Source organism: Astatotilapia calliptera, chromosome 3 (assembly GCF_900246225.1).
Source record: "Astatotilapia calliptera chromosome 3, fAstCal1.2, whole genome shotgun sequence".
NCBI classification, from domain to species: domain Eukaryota; kingdom Metazoa; phylum Chordata; class Actinopteri; order Cichliformes; family Cichlidae; genus Astatotilapia; species Astatotilapia calliptera.
The window spans coordinates 17,341,049-17,357,354 of record NC_039304.1 but is presented as its reverse complement, the minus strand read 5'-3'; the positions used below and the strand labels follow the sequence as shown (position 1 = coordinate 17,357,354).

Genomic DNA, 16,306 nt, shown 5'->3' with positions numbered 1-16,306 from the left:
CCCTACAGTAATACAGAAATGGTTGGACGTGCGGGTTACAAGTTAATTGTTAACCAAATAGAACAACCCCAACCAACCTCCCTGAGCCTGGCTCTGCTGGAGGTTTCTTCCTGTTAAAAGGATCCCACTATCGCCAAAGTACGGAGCCCCGCAAGGGACATTGGAGAGAAAAAAAATAAAGATGAACTTCTGTGAGATCTCGCTAAAGTTTTGCGAGTTCCTGAGCTACTTTTGCGAGATCTCGCAAAATAGGCTGCTCCTTCGCAGGTTGCATTTGAAGGTCGATTACGTCACAGCCGGGCGACAAAGGCTGTTCCAATTCGAATGCCACTCCAAATGCGTCCGTCATTAACCCCGAATTTGATGGATGGGTTGGGTGTATCCTTTGTTCTCCAACCTATCCCATAATTCATAGCGTGGCCCAGCCAATTCCAGTTTCCAACAATGGCGGCAGCTACTTAGAGTAAGAAAGAGTAATCTTAAAACTATCTTGCAAAAGTTCATGTTCATTTTTTTTTCTCCCATGTCCCTTGTGGGGCTCCGTACCAAAGCGCTTGCTCAAAGAAGGTCGTCTCATTGTTGAGGTTTTCTCTGTATTATTGTAGGGTCTTTATTTTATATTATAAATCAAATCAAATCAAATCACTTTTATTGTCACATCACATGTGCAGGCACACTGGCACAGCACATGCGAGTGAAATTCTTGTGTGCGAGCCCCACAAGCAACAGAGATGTGCAAACACAACAACACAAACGAGCAAAATACAAGAATGGCCAACCTGAAACTAATAAATATATGTACAATATATAATAGTGTATGCATTTCTGGATGTGTATACTAAATATTTTCCTATGTGTGTGTGTGTGTGTGTGTGTGTGTGTGTGTGTGTGTGTGTGTGTGTATACACATTTTTACAAATTAAATAGTAAAAAAAAAATATATATATATATAATAATAATAATAATAATAATAATAATAATAATAAAATATATAAAATATACAGAGTTGAATATGTGCAAAACAAGTGGCATTTATATACAGTGTGGAGTGCATAATGTTGAAATAAAAGTACCTTGAGGCAACTGTTTGAATTGAATAGAAGTCTCAGTGACAGTAAATCAGCAAAATAAAATTGGAAAATAAATACATTTGTTAATAAAAAAAAAAATCTTGTCCTACTATAAGAAAAGTAAAGAACTGGAGAACACTCACACAAAACAAAACACATCAAAATTCAGCAAACTAACAATGATGTTGCTTATATAAAATAATTTGCAAAGCAAATAAAGAAAACAAAGAGAAACTACTACGGCAGTGTGAGCTTTCCTTCTGCAGGAATTCTTCTCTTTCATAACAGTAGTTTGATTTCCATTTAAGAAGCAAAATGAAGGTGGGCTGAGAGCTTCGGTCTGGCATCACAGCTTTCACTGATGAGATGATGAGGTGCAGGTGTCCCAGCTGCAGCACACACATGCAGGCTGTTTTTAATTAGGATGACATGCCTCCTCATTTCCTGCCTTTCTATCATCTTAGCCCCTCCCACCATCAGCTTTAAGTAACGTCAGCAAAGCTGCATCACCTGTCACACACAAGCATCACCTGTTTATAACACAGACTGATAGATGTCAGTGACTTTGTTTCTCAGCTGCTTCTTTAGATCGTGGCGTGATGTTGCTTTTTGGGATCTTTCAGCCTGCTTCACGTCATCACACAGGCTTTGTTGAGGTGATTCAGCAGGTTTGCTGTAATCAGGCCTGTGTGTGTCAAAAAAATGCAGCTAATCACAGTTAATTCATGATTTAACAAGGGCGGGCAGTTACTTCCACACATGGCCAGGTACGCTTGGATCTCTTTTTCTTTTAAAAAATGAAGACATGATTTTAAAAACTGCATTTTGTATTTACAATGTGTTTGATGATCTGAAACATGTCAGTGTGACAAATACGTTTTTCACAGCGCTGCAAGTGTTAGCGAGACAAACACCAGAGGCACGGCGAGAATGTGCGACCATCTAGATTTGGAGTCGCCTCACTTCATAAGACAGGCTCGACTGTTATATAACCAGCTTTGTTATTAGATGTGTCAGTCTTTCTTTATGAGTAACAGCCACATGCAGCGAGCGTCACTCAAAATGCACAACTCAACACAAGACAGGTGCCAGTGCGGGGCTGTGAAACAGACACACACACACCTGGCTACGAGGGGCTTTTCTCTAACCTGTCGATGCAATAAAGCTGGTCTCCATGGCGATGGTAGGGGTTGGCATGGTGATGGTGTCACTGACCCGGAGATTAAGCATGACAATGAGCCATGACTTTTTTTTTTCCTTTTCCTTTTCCTTTTTCTTTTCTTGTCCTTCGCTCTCCAGTGGTCTCAGATTTCCCCCCGTTACAAAAAAACTAAACTAAACTAAAACTTGACGATCGCCTCAAGGAAACGTATCAGCAAACTGTTCCGGCTCTGCTTCCCCAGCTTTACTGGATGTAAGAGGATAGTTGAGGATACTGTAGCTCGTGTTTGTTTCCCACTGCTTCTCCTCCATTCAGTTAACATGATGTAAGCGCTAATACGATATCCCAGACCTCTTTTCTTCAATGATACTGGAAATTATGTCTTCATGCTTGTGGAAAGATTGCTCCGATTCAAGCGTAGCTTCTTGGACAGTGTGAAGTGTTTATGCAAATCCATCCGACGCGCTTATTCTAAGCAAGTTTTGGCCACAGAGTGTTTGTACTGAGGGTCAGGATGCATACTGGTATTAAACCTACCCAGCTCTTGACTGCACTGATAAGCTGCTCCTCACAGCTTCAGAAAATCAAATGCTTTTCAAGTGGTGGGAACATTTCTTGACCTTTTATTTCTTTATCTTAACCTTCAACTCAAAATCCAGATCATCTACTGTTATTTTAGTCCATCTGGATATATTTTCTTACTCTCCTGAACGCATTTGTTCCCACTCAGCTGCAAATCTTAAAAAAAAATCATGCCACAGAAAGGCTCATGAATTTCAAATGGGTGCTGCAGTTTTTTTTATACAATACATTACTCATGCAGGAGTAATTAGGATATATTTTAGGGGCTTCTTAAAGCAGCAGGAAAACATGTGGGACTGAAATATTGTTCCAGTGTTCATTTAAAGAAGACCTCCCATGTGCAAAGCTCAGCCTTCAGACAGCTTTAGATGCTGAGTTTGAGGCAGTTTTCTTCACTCGTTGCCTGTTTGATGTCAAAGGAAGTAAATACCCTAAATACACAGAGACACACAGGTTGCAAAGAAGCTCCGCCCTCCTGTTGCTCATACTATCCGGTCGTTAAGTGATGACGTGACGAATCCTACTTCCGGGCCTAAAGTAGTCTGCATTTAATATGGCTTTTGTGTTGTTAACATGTTTAATGTTATGTATTTTCTTCTATTTAATCTCAAAAAGCTCCTAAAACAGTCAGTGATCACTGTTGACCTCCCTCTGCTTTTATTACCACTAATCATTTATTTAAGCTCAGTTTTTAAAACCTTAGGATGTAATTACAGCCCAGCCCATGCAGCAGTATATGAATGACTAACCTCATATTATGGATGGATTATCTCAGTTGTTCTCCTGGCTGAAGTTTGGTCCTTTTACAGCATCCTGCCATGCAATTACATTTGTTCCTGACCACCGACAACACTCACGTTAACTTTTATCGAGTGGAAAAAAGTTAGCTTGTTTATATTATGCTAACATAGCTGTGTCGCTAGCGGTCACGTAGCACATCATTATATACCAGCTAGCCAAACTTCAGTAACCCTACAAACATCACTGCTGTTTAGTTTTCTGTCTTCATTTATGTTGGAAGTGATAACAGAGCTGTACGTTTTAATTTGTTTCCAAAACCCCGCAGTCAGGACATGCTATATTGTATTTAGATAGAAGCTAGCGAGCTAACTTCCTGCTAACTTCTAACTCAGTTAAATGTCATAAATTCCATTTTCATGGATGCCTGGATGTTAAACTCAATTGTTACACCTGGTAGAGCAGAACGCTGATCATTTTATTAAAGATGAAAGACTTTAGACAGTTTTTCAACTCTCAGTAATGCCATAGTGATCATATGGACCTGCAGCGGAGTTTAGGCCCAGACACGGCTAGTGACGTCAGACTTAACGACCGGATAGGCTGTCACCAGGCCATTAATGAAGTCATATTTTTGAAGCCTCATTAGATGAGATTAGTTTTTTCTTCTTGGCATATCAAAATTGTAACAAGTGAGGGGGTGCATCTGAATTTGAACCCACCCACTCATTCGCTAATGACTTGTTAATCAAATCATTAGCCAATGAGCAAATCCTGGACAACCCTCCTTTCTGACACTCAGAATGACCCAAATTCACAAAATGGATCATAAACTCTGCAGGAAGTGTTCACAGAGTCAGCAGGCCGTTTCCCCAGACCAGTGAAACCCAAAGTGTGGGCCCGGGCCCCTGGTGGGCTGCAAAGGTACTGCAGGGGTGTGAATTAAGTGAATTTAAAAAAAGGCAGGTTCAAGGCACTTATGCATTTGGATTCACTTACCATATTTCATATTATATACTAGCGTATCATACATGTACTTTGAAATCTGCATTTAAAAGTTTCGCTTTTAGCAGTAATGCTTTTTTTAAAGCCACAAGTTACCGTACATGGATGAGAGAGTTGAGTGCCCTAATCAGCTGGTGCTGTTTAGCTGGGTTATCAAACTGGATTTATAAACTGCATATGTGCAATGCACAGAGATACATATCAGATTAGTGCTAAGCAACTAATAAAAATCCAAGAATTTCACTCCCCCATATAAAGCACAAACATGTTGGGTGGATGCAACATCATAACATTCGTTAGATAATACGTTAATTGTGCTCCAAATATAACAAACAGCATAATCACATTGAAGAAGTCCAATCCAAGTCGTGGATGAGTCTCAGCTGCCTGTGTTAGAAGACCTATCAGTCACTCAGTAATGGATCGATGGGCTATAAAAAAAATTTTTCACCCCACTCCAGGAAGCCAAAACTAATTTTAGGCCCCAAACATGCTTTTTCATGCTGTAACACAGGAGTCCTTTTGGAGCCAGTCTCAAGTAGATCCTAGAAAATATGCTGTTTTTGCACTTCTGCATTGGCGTCATGTATAAGCTCTAAAGGCTGGTTTATTCTATCTATTTAGGACAGCCAGTCAGAAGAAGTAAATGGACAGTAGATGAATCAGAGGAGAACGTGACTGCACCAAGAAACAGTATGACATGGATAAAGAATACACAAATCAGTTCAGATTTGAACAGTTTTTTAACCATTCTATTCTAGTGAAGTCAAAATGATGGTGAAAAACTAATTTCTTGCAAAATTACCATGACGATTGGCACATACTACATGCTGATAGGCTCCAGTTTGCACATAGTGAGATGTAACACAGCTCTCAGTGTCAGAAAAAAACGTTTTTTTCTCTCATCATCTGCTTCTGTTCAGAGCCATATTTCCCTCTGCTGTGCAAAAGCTTATGCAGCAAATACCCGAACAGTTGACTGTGTGTTTCATTGATTAATTGACCGTGTGAGTGATTGATTTGCTAATTCATACTGTAGCTGTGCACAAAATCTTTGCTGCCTCTCTCAGCTGGCTCATCAGATAAAGTGCACTTAGTCAGAGTATATAGCCCCTTACCATCACCCCCCCCCCCCCCCCCCCCCCCTTCAAGGATAAAAAAAACAGAGTAGAGAAAGCGGGAGGGAGGCAGAGTTGGCACTGCCATTTGGCCACTGTGTGCTTTGCTATTGCCACTTTGGCTTCATGTGTTTTCTGCACAACCTAAAGTGTATTAAGAAGTAACTTCTCTCAAAAGACTAGCATATGGAGTGACACACTCACACACACAAGAAGGAAGTTGTCAGCTTCCAGGCAGTAATCCACCATTGCGTATCTGCTCTCCGGCTAAGACACGGGTGTTAAAGCCACCCGGACAATATTTGCAATTTATTTGTTTCTTCATTTACAGTTTGACTTCAGTAAGCTAAGTAGGTGACAGAAGTGACAGACGGGTGGATTGGTGTGAGTGTCTGTGTCTGTGTAGGCATCTGAACACCTGATTTTGTAATTTTGATAGGAAGCATCAGATGGTTTTATCTTAATCCCCATCTCTACACACACACACACACACACACGTGCATGCACACAGCTACTCCATTCGCCCTACATCACTGGGATGCAAGCTGACAGAGACTTTGTCAGCAACTTGGAGAGTGACTGTTCTCTCCTCTCTCTACCTCTCTCTCTCACACACACATGCACGCACACACACACTCAGTATTACTATAGCTCAGCCCAGTGCCTCCATCCTCTCCGACACATCACTGCAGTGCCGTGAGTCACAGAAGGTCATCTGAGGTAGGCAGATGAGTTGACCTGCAGGGCATTTCAGTGTTCACAGGTTCCTGGAAGATCTAAGCTGCACCTAAACATTGATTCTGAAATAGGTTGATCTTACATAACGTAAAAAAATGGCTGGATCAAAATGGTCACTGCCCACCTGAGTGTCCCCAATGTGGATAACTGCTGAACTCTGTGGCTTTCTCCATGTGCCTGAGCAGCGTGTATGGTGCTGTAGCAAGAGGTGAGTTCAATATAGAGTTTGGAGGAGTGGAAGAACATCTGTGTTTCTTTTGGCTCTGAAGAAAGCCATCAGCTAGCTTAACTACAAAGACCAATGGCCATTCATTCTAAGATCAATTATTATTATTATTATTATTATTATTATTATTATAGTTCATTAGAGCACATCCACTGTATTCTACTCTGTTGTACTTGCTGCTACAATAGAGCCAGGCTACTTTAAACTCAATCTGATATACAAGAATAGGCAGTGCTATCCAGTTTTTAAAATATGTTTGAAAATACAAATGCTGAAATACAAATTTAACCTCCAGATTTAATTAGATTGTCCAGTTATTAAAGCAAATAGACTCACTGCACGAGAAAAACAAATTCTCACAGATTCTCACAGCTTATGTCAGTCAGACACATAGAGTTACATTTATAAAATCTTCAAGGGACCCCAACAAGATCACTTTAAAAAGGAAAACGTGATCATCAGTTGGTTTGAGTGTTGTTTTAGTTCTGTACAAGCCCACTGGACACTTTCTCCTGAGAAAAAGGAAAAACTTTAGGCACCTTATTAGGTACACCTGTTCAACTGCTCATTGGAATAAATACCTAATGAACCAATCACATAACATCTCAGTGCATTTCGACATGTAGACATGGTCAAGACGACCTGCTGCAGTTCAAACTGAGCATCAGAATGTGGCATGGTTGTTAGTCTGAGTATTTCATAAACTCCTGATCTGCTGAAATTGTCCCTCACGACCATCTCTATGGTTTAAAGAAAAAGGTCTGAAAGTGACCAGAATGCTTCATACTGACAGGAAAGAAAGAGTAACCTAAATGCAGAAGCGCGTCTCTGGACAAACATTGAACCTTAAAGCAGAAGACCGCTCCGAGTGCGACTGCTGTCAGCTAAAAAACAGGACGCTAAGGCCTCAGCTTTGGTGGGCTCACAGGACATTGTTTGATCTGATGAGTCTTGATTTGTGTTGCGACATTCAAATTTTAGGATCAGAATTTGGTGTAAACAACAGGTGTTGTGGTGTAATGGTGTGTGTGTTGGGGGGATTTATTGGCACCCTTTGGGCCCCTTAGTATCAGCAGAGCATCATTTAAACACCTAAATACCGTTGCTAACCATGTCCATCCTTTCCGATCGCTGCTTCGATCAGGATAAGAAACACATGTCAACATGAACCTGGAATCTGGGACGTTTGGAACACCTCGTTGAACCATAAAGAATCAAAACAGCTCTGAAGGCGCAAACTTGGGTCCAACCCAGTGTTCCTAACGAAGAGGTCAAAGTGCAGTGAAAATCTTTCCAAAAGGCACCAACACCAGAGCACAGATCCAGTTTGGTGGCTGAAGGTTTGCACACTTACTTCCTTCACATGTATCTTCATGCTGTCCCAGTAGCTCAGTCTCAGATGTTGCTGCTTGTACAGAACACAAAACCTGTGTTATCACATTGATCTCAGTGAGGTTTCAGGTTGTTTGTTGGTTTAAGTAACAAAAGGAAATGCGATATTTTTGTCTTTGTTTTTGGAGTGCAAATGTTAAAAAAGACAAGAAACCACATGGTTTTCTTCATTCTCTCTTATTTGGAGCACTCTGAGCCAAACAGTTCATTCGTTACTTGAAACATTTTGGGCTTGGATCCAGCTCATGACACAACTGAAGATAGCGAGCAGCCTGCCCTACTTTTCTGTGAAACTCTTTATTTTGGCAGGAAGAGCAGGCGGGGAGTCGCGCACAGGGGGAATCCCAGCCTTCTCCTGACATTTCTTGCTTGTATTGTGTCTGTCTTTTAAATTTGCCTGGCACTTATTTTGCTCTCACATTGGCATTCTTGTTTTAATGGGCTTCTTGCTTTATTGGAAATAAAGTCACAGTAGCGCTAAGCCTGTTGTTTCATAAAAGCCCTTAGCTTTGCTTTTTGTTGCCAGAGCACCATCTTTAATATGCTGTTGCACTCAAACACGGCACACCTCCTCCTCCGAAGTAACTGACACAACCATCTTGTACGTTCAAACGAACGCTCGCTACATGGACACAAAACTGGTTGAATGTAAATGAATCTCACTCAGGCGACGGTAGGCCGTCCTACGGACACATGCCGTCATCTGATCGTTCTCTGCATCTTCTCCCACTGCGACTGCCAAGAGAACAAGAAGTCCAGCGTGGAACGGCTTTGAATCGTCATTGAAGAGGGGGGCGTACTGTCGCCGTGGCTTTCCCGCTCATCGGAGCTCGCCGTCATTTGGCTTGTAGCTCGCACGGTTTGTGTCATGACACGTGGAGTAAAGATCAGCTGGTTTTACAAAGGAGGTCTTCTAGTATCTTATTTATTTTTGCTCTCATTGTCCTCAGATGAGGCTGATAGAGAGCAGCGAGAAAGGCGCCAGAAAATGGCCCAGATGATTTCTAGTGGTATTGAATGTGCTGTCACTCCAAAGCTGACGGGAAGCTCGACGGCTCACTGGAACTCTTGGCAGATATGCCACGCGGAGTTCGAGATAATAGCGGGATGAAGAGGCTGTGATTTGATTCGATGCTGCCTAATTATTCGTCCACTCTTTGCAGTGTTCTTGCATCTGACTTAGAAGATTGTGGATGAGATTGTGGGTATTGGCTTGGCATATGATGGTGATGATAATAACCTTTACTTATAGCACACAAATTCAATTTCACAATCCTAACTTCCACTTCCCTTTAATTAGTGCATTCAGTTCCTTTCCTTCAAAACAGCCCCGTCTGCTCTATATGAAAAGCAAATCTGCTTATTTTCCCTAATACTGCTTATTACTGGGAATTAGAAAATTTGGACCATGTCTGTGCATTTTACAGCCACTTGTCATTCAAATGTTTTTGTGCACCAGCAGAACAAATCTGTTTTTTGAGATTGTCGCTTATGTTTAAGGGTGCACTCTGCTTTATTTGAATATATATATATCTATTAGGGGTGCAACGATATTCGTATTGATATTGAACCGTTTGATACAGTGCTTTCGGTTCGGTACGCATATGTATCGAACAATACAACATTTGTAATTTATTTTATCAACTTTCCTTCTGACGATGCTGTCTGTGTTGAGCGCTCAGTGAATCTGTGTTCGACTACTCCGCCTAGGCTGCACTGTCCAGCGCAGATCCACTGAGCGCTCAACACAGACAGCATAGTCAGGAGGAAGAGCGCAGGGCAAGCTAGCGAGACAGAAGTTAAGCTCTCCTTGCAAGATGGACCTCCCCCACCCTCATTCAGATCTGGCGTTTGGAATTATTTTGGTTTTCATGTGACGTATGACCCTGAAGGTAAGCGAGTCATGGACTAAAGTAAAACAGTATGTTGGATGTGCCATGCAATGCTCAATTACATTGGTGTGAACTAGTGTGTTAGCGCAGTTAGCTCGTTAACGTGTTGGCCGTCTAGCCCCATGCACGGGGCGATCGGCGGTAGCTCGTTAACGGAGATTTGCCGTGTTGTGGCGTTAAGGTCATTTCAACGAGATTAACCTGAAAGCACTAGTGGGAACACAACGAATATGACTGCACATTTACGCCGACATCATCCTAGTGCAAAGACAAAAACAACAAGCATGCTACTAACTTTAGCCGAGTCATTTAGACAGCTGTTAGCACGTGATTCTCCTTATGCTGCTGAGAATATAGCCCAGAAGAAGCGGATAGTATAGCTTTTATTTTGGAAAGAGACATTTCTCTGTAATAAACTCTCTTTTCCAAAGATGAGTGATTCCTCAATCAGATACAGGGCTTGCAATATCGCTAGCCCGACGTCCCGGAGCTAGCGATCTTTCCAGTCGGGCTACCAAAATCTATCTCTTCCCTGCCCGTCGGGCTATTGTAGGAAAAATATATGTCAATGCTTTTGCATTCTTTCAGAAATGTAGCTGGGTAATTATGTCATTGGCATCGGTGAGCCACTGTCAATATGTGACATATTGAAATCGCGTTTGAATTTGCGCTTGTTTTTTTGCTTTCACTTTGCAATGACAGCACTGATCTGTGAGTGATGATAATTTGTGCACCAATTCCTCTGACATCGTCTTATTAATCGTTAGCTTACTATGCAAACATGACAAGTGAAATCTCCCGCAGCAAGCTTAAACATGTGAGAGGTTGATCGCGCAGAGAATCGCTGAGCTTATGTGAGTCCGTGTGTAAAAGTAGCAGTATATATATTTTAGTTCTGCTGAGCCAAATAAGACAGGTCAGGGTGAAGAAGTGACAGCCAAAGAAAAGCTTACCACAAAACGGAGAAGTTATGACAAATGAGACTATAAGGCAAAAAGAAAGTGCAGCTTTATGGTTTCATGGACAAAAGAATTTCTGTGGCTGCAATATGATGAGCTAAATAACCAGGGCTGCACATAAGTGGTCCGCAGGTGCGCATTCGCTGTCAAAATAAAAAACGCGCACAAGGGTTAGGGTTAAATTTAAAAACTGTACTTTTGAGTTAAAATATATATTTATAATTTTAATAAATGACAAATTAAAAAGGCATGAACATTTTTTTGTATCGAAAAAATATCGAACCGTGACACCAAAGTATCGAACCGAACCGAACCGTGAATTTTGTGTATCGTTGCACCCCTAATATCTATATATGTATATATGCTTGACTTTGATCACCCTCATGGTTACAGGTGGGTTGGAGCCTATTCCAGCTGCATGGAGACAGCAGGAGATGGGGTACAGCCTGTGACAGGACTAGAAGATAGAGACAAAGAGACAGACAACCATTCAGATATACGGGGAATTTAGAATAACTTGTTCTCATTAACTGCATCTCTTTGGATTCTGAAAGGAAACCTGAATACTTAAGGTGGTAAAACCACACAAACGCAGTCCAGCCAGATGGTGGATTTAAACCCAGACCATTCCCTGCTGTAAGGCAACAGCGCTAACCTCTGAAAATGTTCCCTTTTTAAGTCATTTTAATTGTTACTGTATTGAAAGCACATGTCAGAAGCAAGATTCAGGAAAAATCAGAACAGGTATTATAATAAAAACATCTACCTCAACATGCCTTATACACTGAGTTTCGAGCAACAAGGGCCGAGTTGGCAGCTGCTTTTTTGCATGAAGCTGAAGCCTAAATCAGATGCCTCTGCAAACTCCTGAAAAATAGTCCTGTGTAATATGGCAGCTTCATGCCTTATTTCCCTCTTCAAATGACATACATTCAGGTGTATATATTTCCATAATATATAAGAATGTTTGCATGTTAGCCACCGGGTTGGTTTCAGTTTGAAAGCAGGATGCAGACAGGTCTGTGTTTGTGCCTGCAGGAGAGTCGGAGCACTTTCGTTTTCATGCTTGCGTGCAGAAACCTGCCTGTGGACACGTACAATACTGGCTACCAGGCACCAAAATAATATGAAGTGTATTTTTCTCATGTCATCGTGTTAGCATAGGTTTAGGAAATATTAAAAATACTGCAACGGTATTCATTGTGTACTGCCCACCCACTGCAATACAGATCAATCCCACTGGTTGCCTGTCTGCACCTCTGCATACAGCATGAAGAGAAAATAATGCATACCTGCCGGCCACTTCATTAGTAACATGTTGCTAGTGCTTGGTTGGCATAACAAGTAAAAAAAAGTCTTTTTGTTTGAGTAAAAAGACAAAAATTTGATTGAGTTGTCACGAAAAAAAGTTTCTGAGCTCTGTGGGTAAAAGCGTATACTGCTTATCCACCTCATGGTGTAATCATCAGTCAACCTGACAGGTTAGCATATAGCATCAATATAGCAGCTGAAAACATCAAGTTGCTGCCATGTAATTAGCTCATATGCGCATTAACAAGCATCTGAACACACACACACACAAGGCTTCTGATTGTTGAGTAGCCAACTCAAAGTCACTGCCTTGACCGATGCTCAGGAGGTAAAGCAACTCATCTACTCATCAGAAGGTTGACGATTTGCTCTAGTCTGTATACTAAAGTACCCATAGGCAAGAAACCGAAGCCCAAATCGCTCCTTGTGCAAAAAAAAATGCTTGTTAATAAGGCATGATGTATTAATCGCTTTGGGTGCTCATGTATAGTAAGAAGGCACTAAATAAGAAGTAGTCCATTTACCTTTTTAACCTCGTTTGGATCCATTCATAAATTCAAAAAAGTTTTATTAAAATAGTGCCAAATTGCAACAGCAGAGGTCTCAAAACATAAGTTAAAGATCCTACAATAACACAGAGAAAGCCCAAAAATCAGGCAGCCACCTGTGAGCAAACGCTTGGCAACAGTGGGAAGGAAAACCTCCCCTTTAACCAGAAGAAACCTCTGACTGAACCAGGCCCATCTGCTGCGACTGGTTGGGGGTGAGGCGAGGAAGACCGGACAAGAGACAGACTTGTTAGGGCAGCGGTCTCCAACCTTTTTGCGCCACGGACCGGTTTATGCCCGACAATATTTTCATGGACCGGCCTTTAAGGTGTCTCAGATAAATACAACAAAATAAAACCAGTACCGGTACCGAAAAAAAGAAAATTTATTCATAACACACGTGAGAAGACCCAGGAAAACCGAGTAAACGATAAAAACGATAACAAAATAACGCTGAAAAACGATAAAAAAACCTGAAAACTATACATTTCACACCTGAACCTCAACTCTCGCGGCCCGGTACCAAACGACTCACGGACCTGAGTTAGGGAACATAAGTGTATAGAAGTCAGCAGAACAGGTGAAACAGTATTAGGACATTTTCATGGTTCTTTACCTGCTTTTTTTAATGTCTTGAGTGTTTCTGGCTCATGTATGAAGGGTTAAACAAACAGTAACTAATAAAATAAATAACTGGTGGAAAGCTTGTGTCTCCTTCTGTAAACTAAAGGTTTCTCTTTCACAGCGCTGTATGTTGTGATATTTGTGTGATAGTGATTAACTTTTGGTGAGCATTATTTCTGAACCCTCACCGAATAAATATTTCTGTGTGGGGAAAAGAGGCGCATCATTTCCTTACTGTAACTGTCGCGTAAAGCAATTTCCATCCTCCATAAAGCTGTCATCGCTCAGCACGGTGCGCACGGGAGTGGGGATTGCGGTGGCAGTTACATCCCTGCCGTCACAAAGTGGCTGCTTGATGTGCCCACCGCACCGCGTGTGCGCCCGTGGCTCTGAAATTGCTTTAAATAAGTCGCACTGTGCGCATCATTGACTTCGCCATTCACCCCGCGCCACTGATCCAAAAAATAGAGCCCCCGAAACTGTCGCGACGAGACGCATTTCCCGCCTCTCCTTCTCACCTCGCCCTCTTCCTTTCTCTCCTTCTCCTTTTTCTTTCCATCAGGGTCTGGTGGGAGAAAAGTACGGCAGCATCCGAGTGCCGGGGGAGGTGGAATCGGCGGAGTTTGAGATGATCTTGGATGCAGCGGTGGAGGCGGGGCTGGACACACACATCCTGGAAGAGTGGTACTGCAGGGATGAAAACTCGGTGCCACCCGCATACTACCTCAAACCCAAAGCCCAAATGCTCAAGAACTACCAGAACTCTGTGAGTCCAGAGCTTCAATCGCACTCAGTCACACTAACAGGAGGCTCCCGCTGTTCGTGTCCTTGATTTTTGTGTGGAATGAATTAAATTCAGCGTGCAGGAAAAAGAAGAGCAGCTGTTCTTTGAGGTCGATGAGTGAACTTTGTCTTTTTAAATGTTTCACATCCTTGCAAATCAGCCTGAAAAGCCACTTAAAGAATCTGTTAGCAACATTTATTTTAAATAAAACGTCCAAGGTCTGCCTTTAACTTTCAAGAAGTAGTACGCCTCAGTTTTCTTAAGTACACCATCTTGATGTTCTCTTGAGCTTCGCTGAAGTAAAAAAAAAAAGTGCTGTGAAAGACTTTGATGATAAAAATAATCACAGAGAAAATTCAAGATTTAAGCATTAAAGAGAACCAGTCGTTTTGCGTTTCCTTACTCGATGTCATACATAAACACACCGGCCATTTTTTTTAGGTACACTTCGTCGCACATTTTTTAACACAGATATTTGTAGGGTCAAAAACTTCAACCTGAGCATCAGAATGAGGAAGAAAGATCATTTTAGGTACTTTGAACATGGCGATGGAAAAATCTGAAAGTCTGAGCAACGTTTAAACAGCACAGCCTACAGCCAGGTATTGTTTCTGACCATGTCTGTCTGTGAAGGTTCTCAGTCATCCAGGTCATCGTAGTCAAAGGAGCTTGCAAAGAAAAGCGTCTGGACTTCTTTAAGTTGCTTGAAGACGTTTCACCTCTCATCCGAGAAGCTTCTTCAGTTCTAAGGTCAAATGGTGGAGAGTCCCAGATATAAACCTTTGAGTTCCCTCCCCAGACGCCTTAACGCCCACTCACATCCTGGGCCATCTGATCTCAGGAATTCGCATGATAAGGTGGGGCCAGGTTTCACAATGAGCTCACCCGAAACCCTGGCTGATTGGGACCCACACCCAGTTTCACACCTTGGCCCAGGCGATTAGAGGATCATCAGGGGGTCCTTTTGTCCCTCTGTGGGGGGTTACTCCCACTAGGTTTAAATCGGGGACTCCCCACCATTTGACCTTAGAACTGAAGAAGCTTCTCGGATGAGAGGTGAAACGTCTTCAAGCAACTTAAAGAAGTCCAGACGCTTTTCTTTGCAAGCTCCTTTGACTTCTGACCATGTCCAACCCTTTATGACCAAAGTGAACCCATCTTCTGATAACACCATGTCACAAAGCTCAGAATGTCTCACACTGGTTGTTTGAGCATGACAATGAGTTCACTGTACTCAGATGATCTCCACAGTGATCAGATCTCAGTCCAGTAGAGCATCTTTGGGATGTTGTGGAATGGGAGCTGCGTGATCCTGTCATGTCAGTATGGACAGAAATCTCTGAGGAATGTTTCCAGGACCTCGTTGAATCTGTGCCATGAAGAATTAAAGCAGTTCTGAAGGCAAAACAGGGTCTAATCATGTACTAGTGAGGCATATATAATAAGTCCAAGTAATCTCTTCAGAACATCCATGCTTCTTTGTAGACAGTTTTTGAGTGACTCTCAGTTAGAGGAATAGCTCTAATATGTTCATCTTTATGAGCAAAGAAGCCCCACCCCCTTTTCTTCAAACCTTCTGTTTGCATGTGGCAACCAATCAGAATAAAATGAACCTAAAGGGAGAGGAGCTAAAGTCAGCTTTATGATGAGCTTGTTTCATATGAAACACTTGAATGTTTCCTGTGTCGCCGCACACGTCTTCTTGCACAGAAGCGAGTGACAGCACTCGCTCCGTACATGGTAAGAGTCCATGCTGTGCAGTCAGACTGTCCTCTCTCTGCCCCCTCTTCTGCTTAGATGGAGTCAAGCAGCGTAGTCAAGACCAAGAACGACAAGGCCTGGAGGAACGTGTCAGAGGAGATCAAGAGGATCTTCCGAACGGCGGTGCTGCAGCTGCAAGAGAAAGGGACCATGAAGAGCGCTCAGGCCAAGAAATTCCTTTGCTCTGGTAAATTTCACGTCTGCTTTTTCTTTTCATGTCATACTTTTCTCGATACCTTCTTTTCAAATAGGAACACGTCTTTGTCTGCTGGACTGCTGCTCACTTTTATGTTTCTGGCTTTTCATTTGGTTTTTGAAAATTATTGGAATTTTAGATTTTAAAAAATTGATTTGTTTCTTCTGTGATACCTCGCTGGATGTTTTCAAGTTTTAAAA

At 42.0% G+C, this 16,306-nt stretch overlaps 1 protein-coding gene across 8 annotated transcripts in view; it reads left to right on the top strand.

Moving 5' to 3' along the window:
* nwd2 (NACHT and WD repeat domain containing 2) overlaps window positions 1-16,306 on the top strand; it is a 60,322-nt gene that overhangs the window by 29,483 nt on the left and 14,533 nt on the right. For 6 of the 8 annotated variants that reach the window (XM_026162142.1, XM_026162143.1, XM_026162141.1 and 3 more), the window contains 2 exons: window positions 13,928-14,131; window positions 15,947-16,097. In XM_026162142.1, the coding sequence (XP_026017927.1) occupies window positions 13,928-14,131; window positions 15,947-16,097 (355 nt within the window). Of the gene's footprint in view, window positions 1-1,072; window positions 1,838-9,910; window positions 9,924-13,927; window positions 14,132-15,946; window positions 16,098-16,306 lie in introns of those variants that run through there. The other 2 variants (XM_026162145.1, XM_026162144.1) reach the window with 2 other exon arrangements.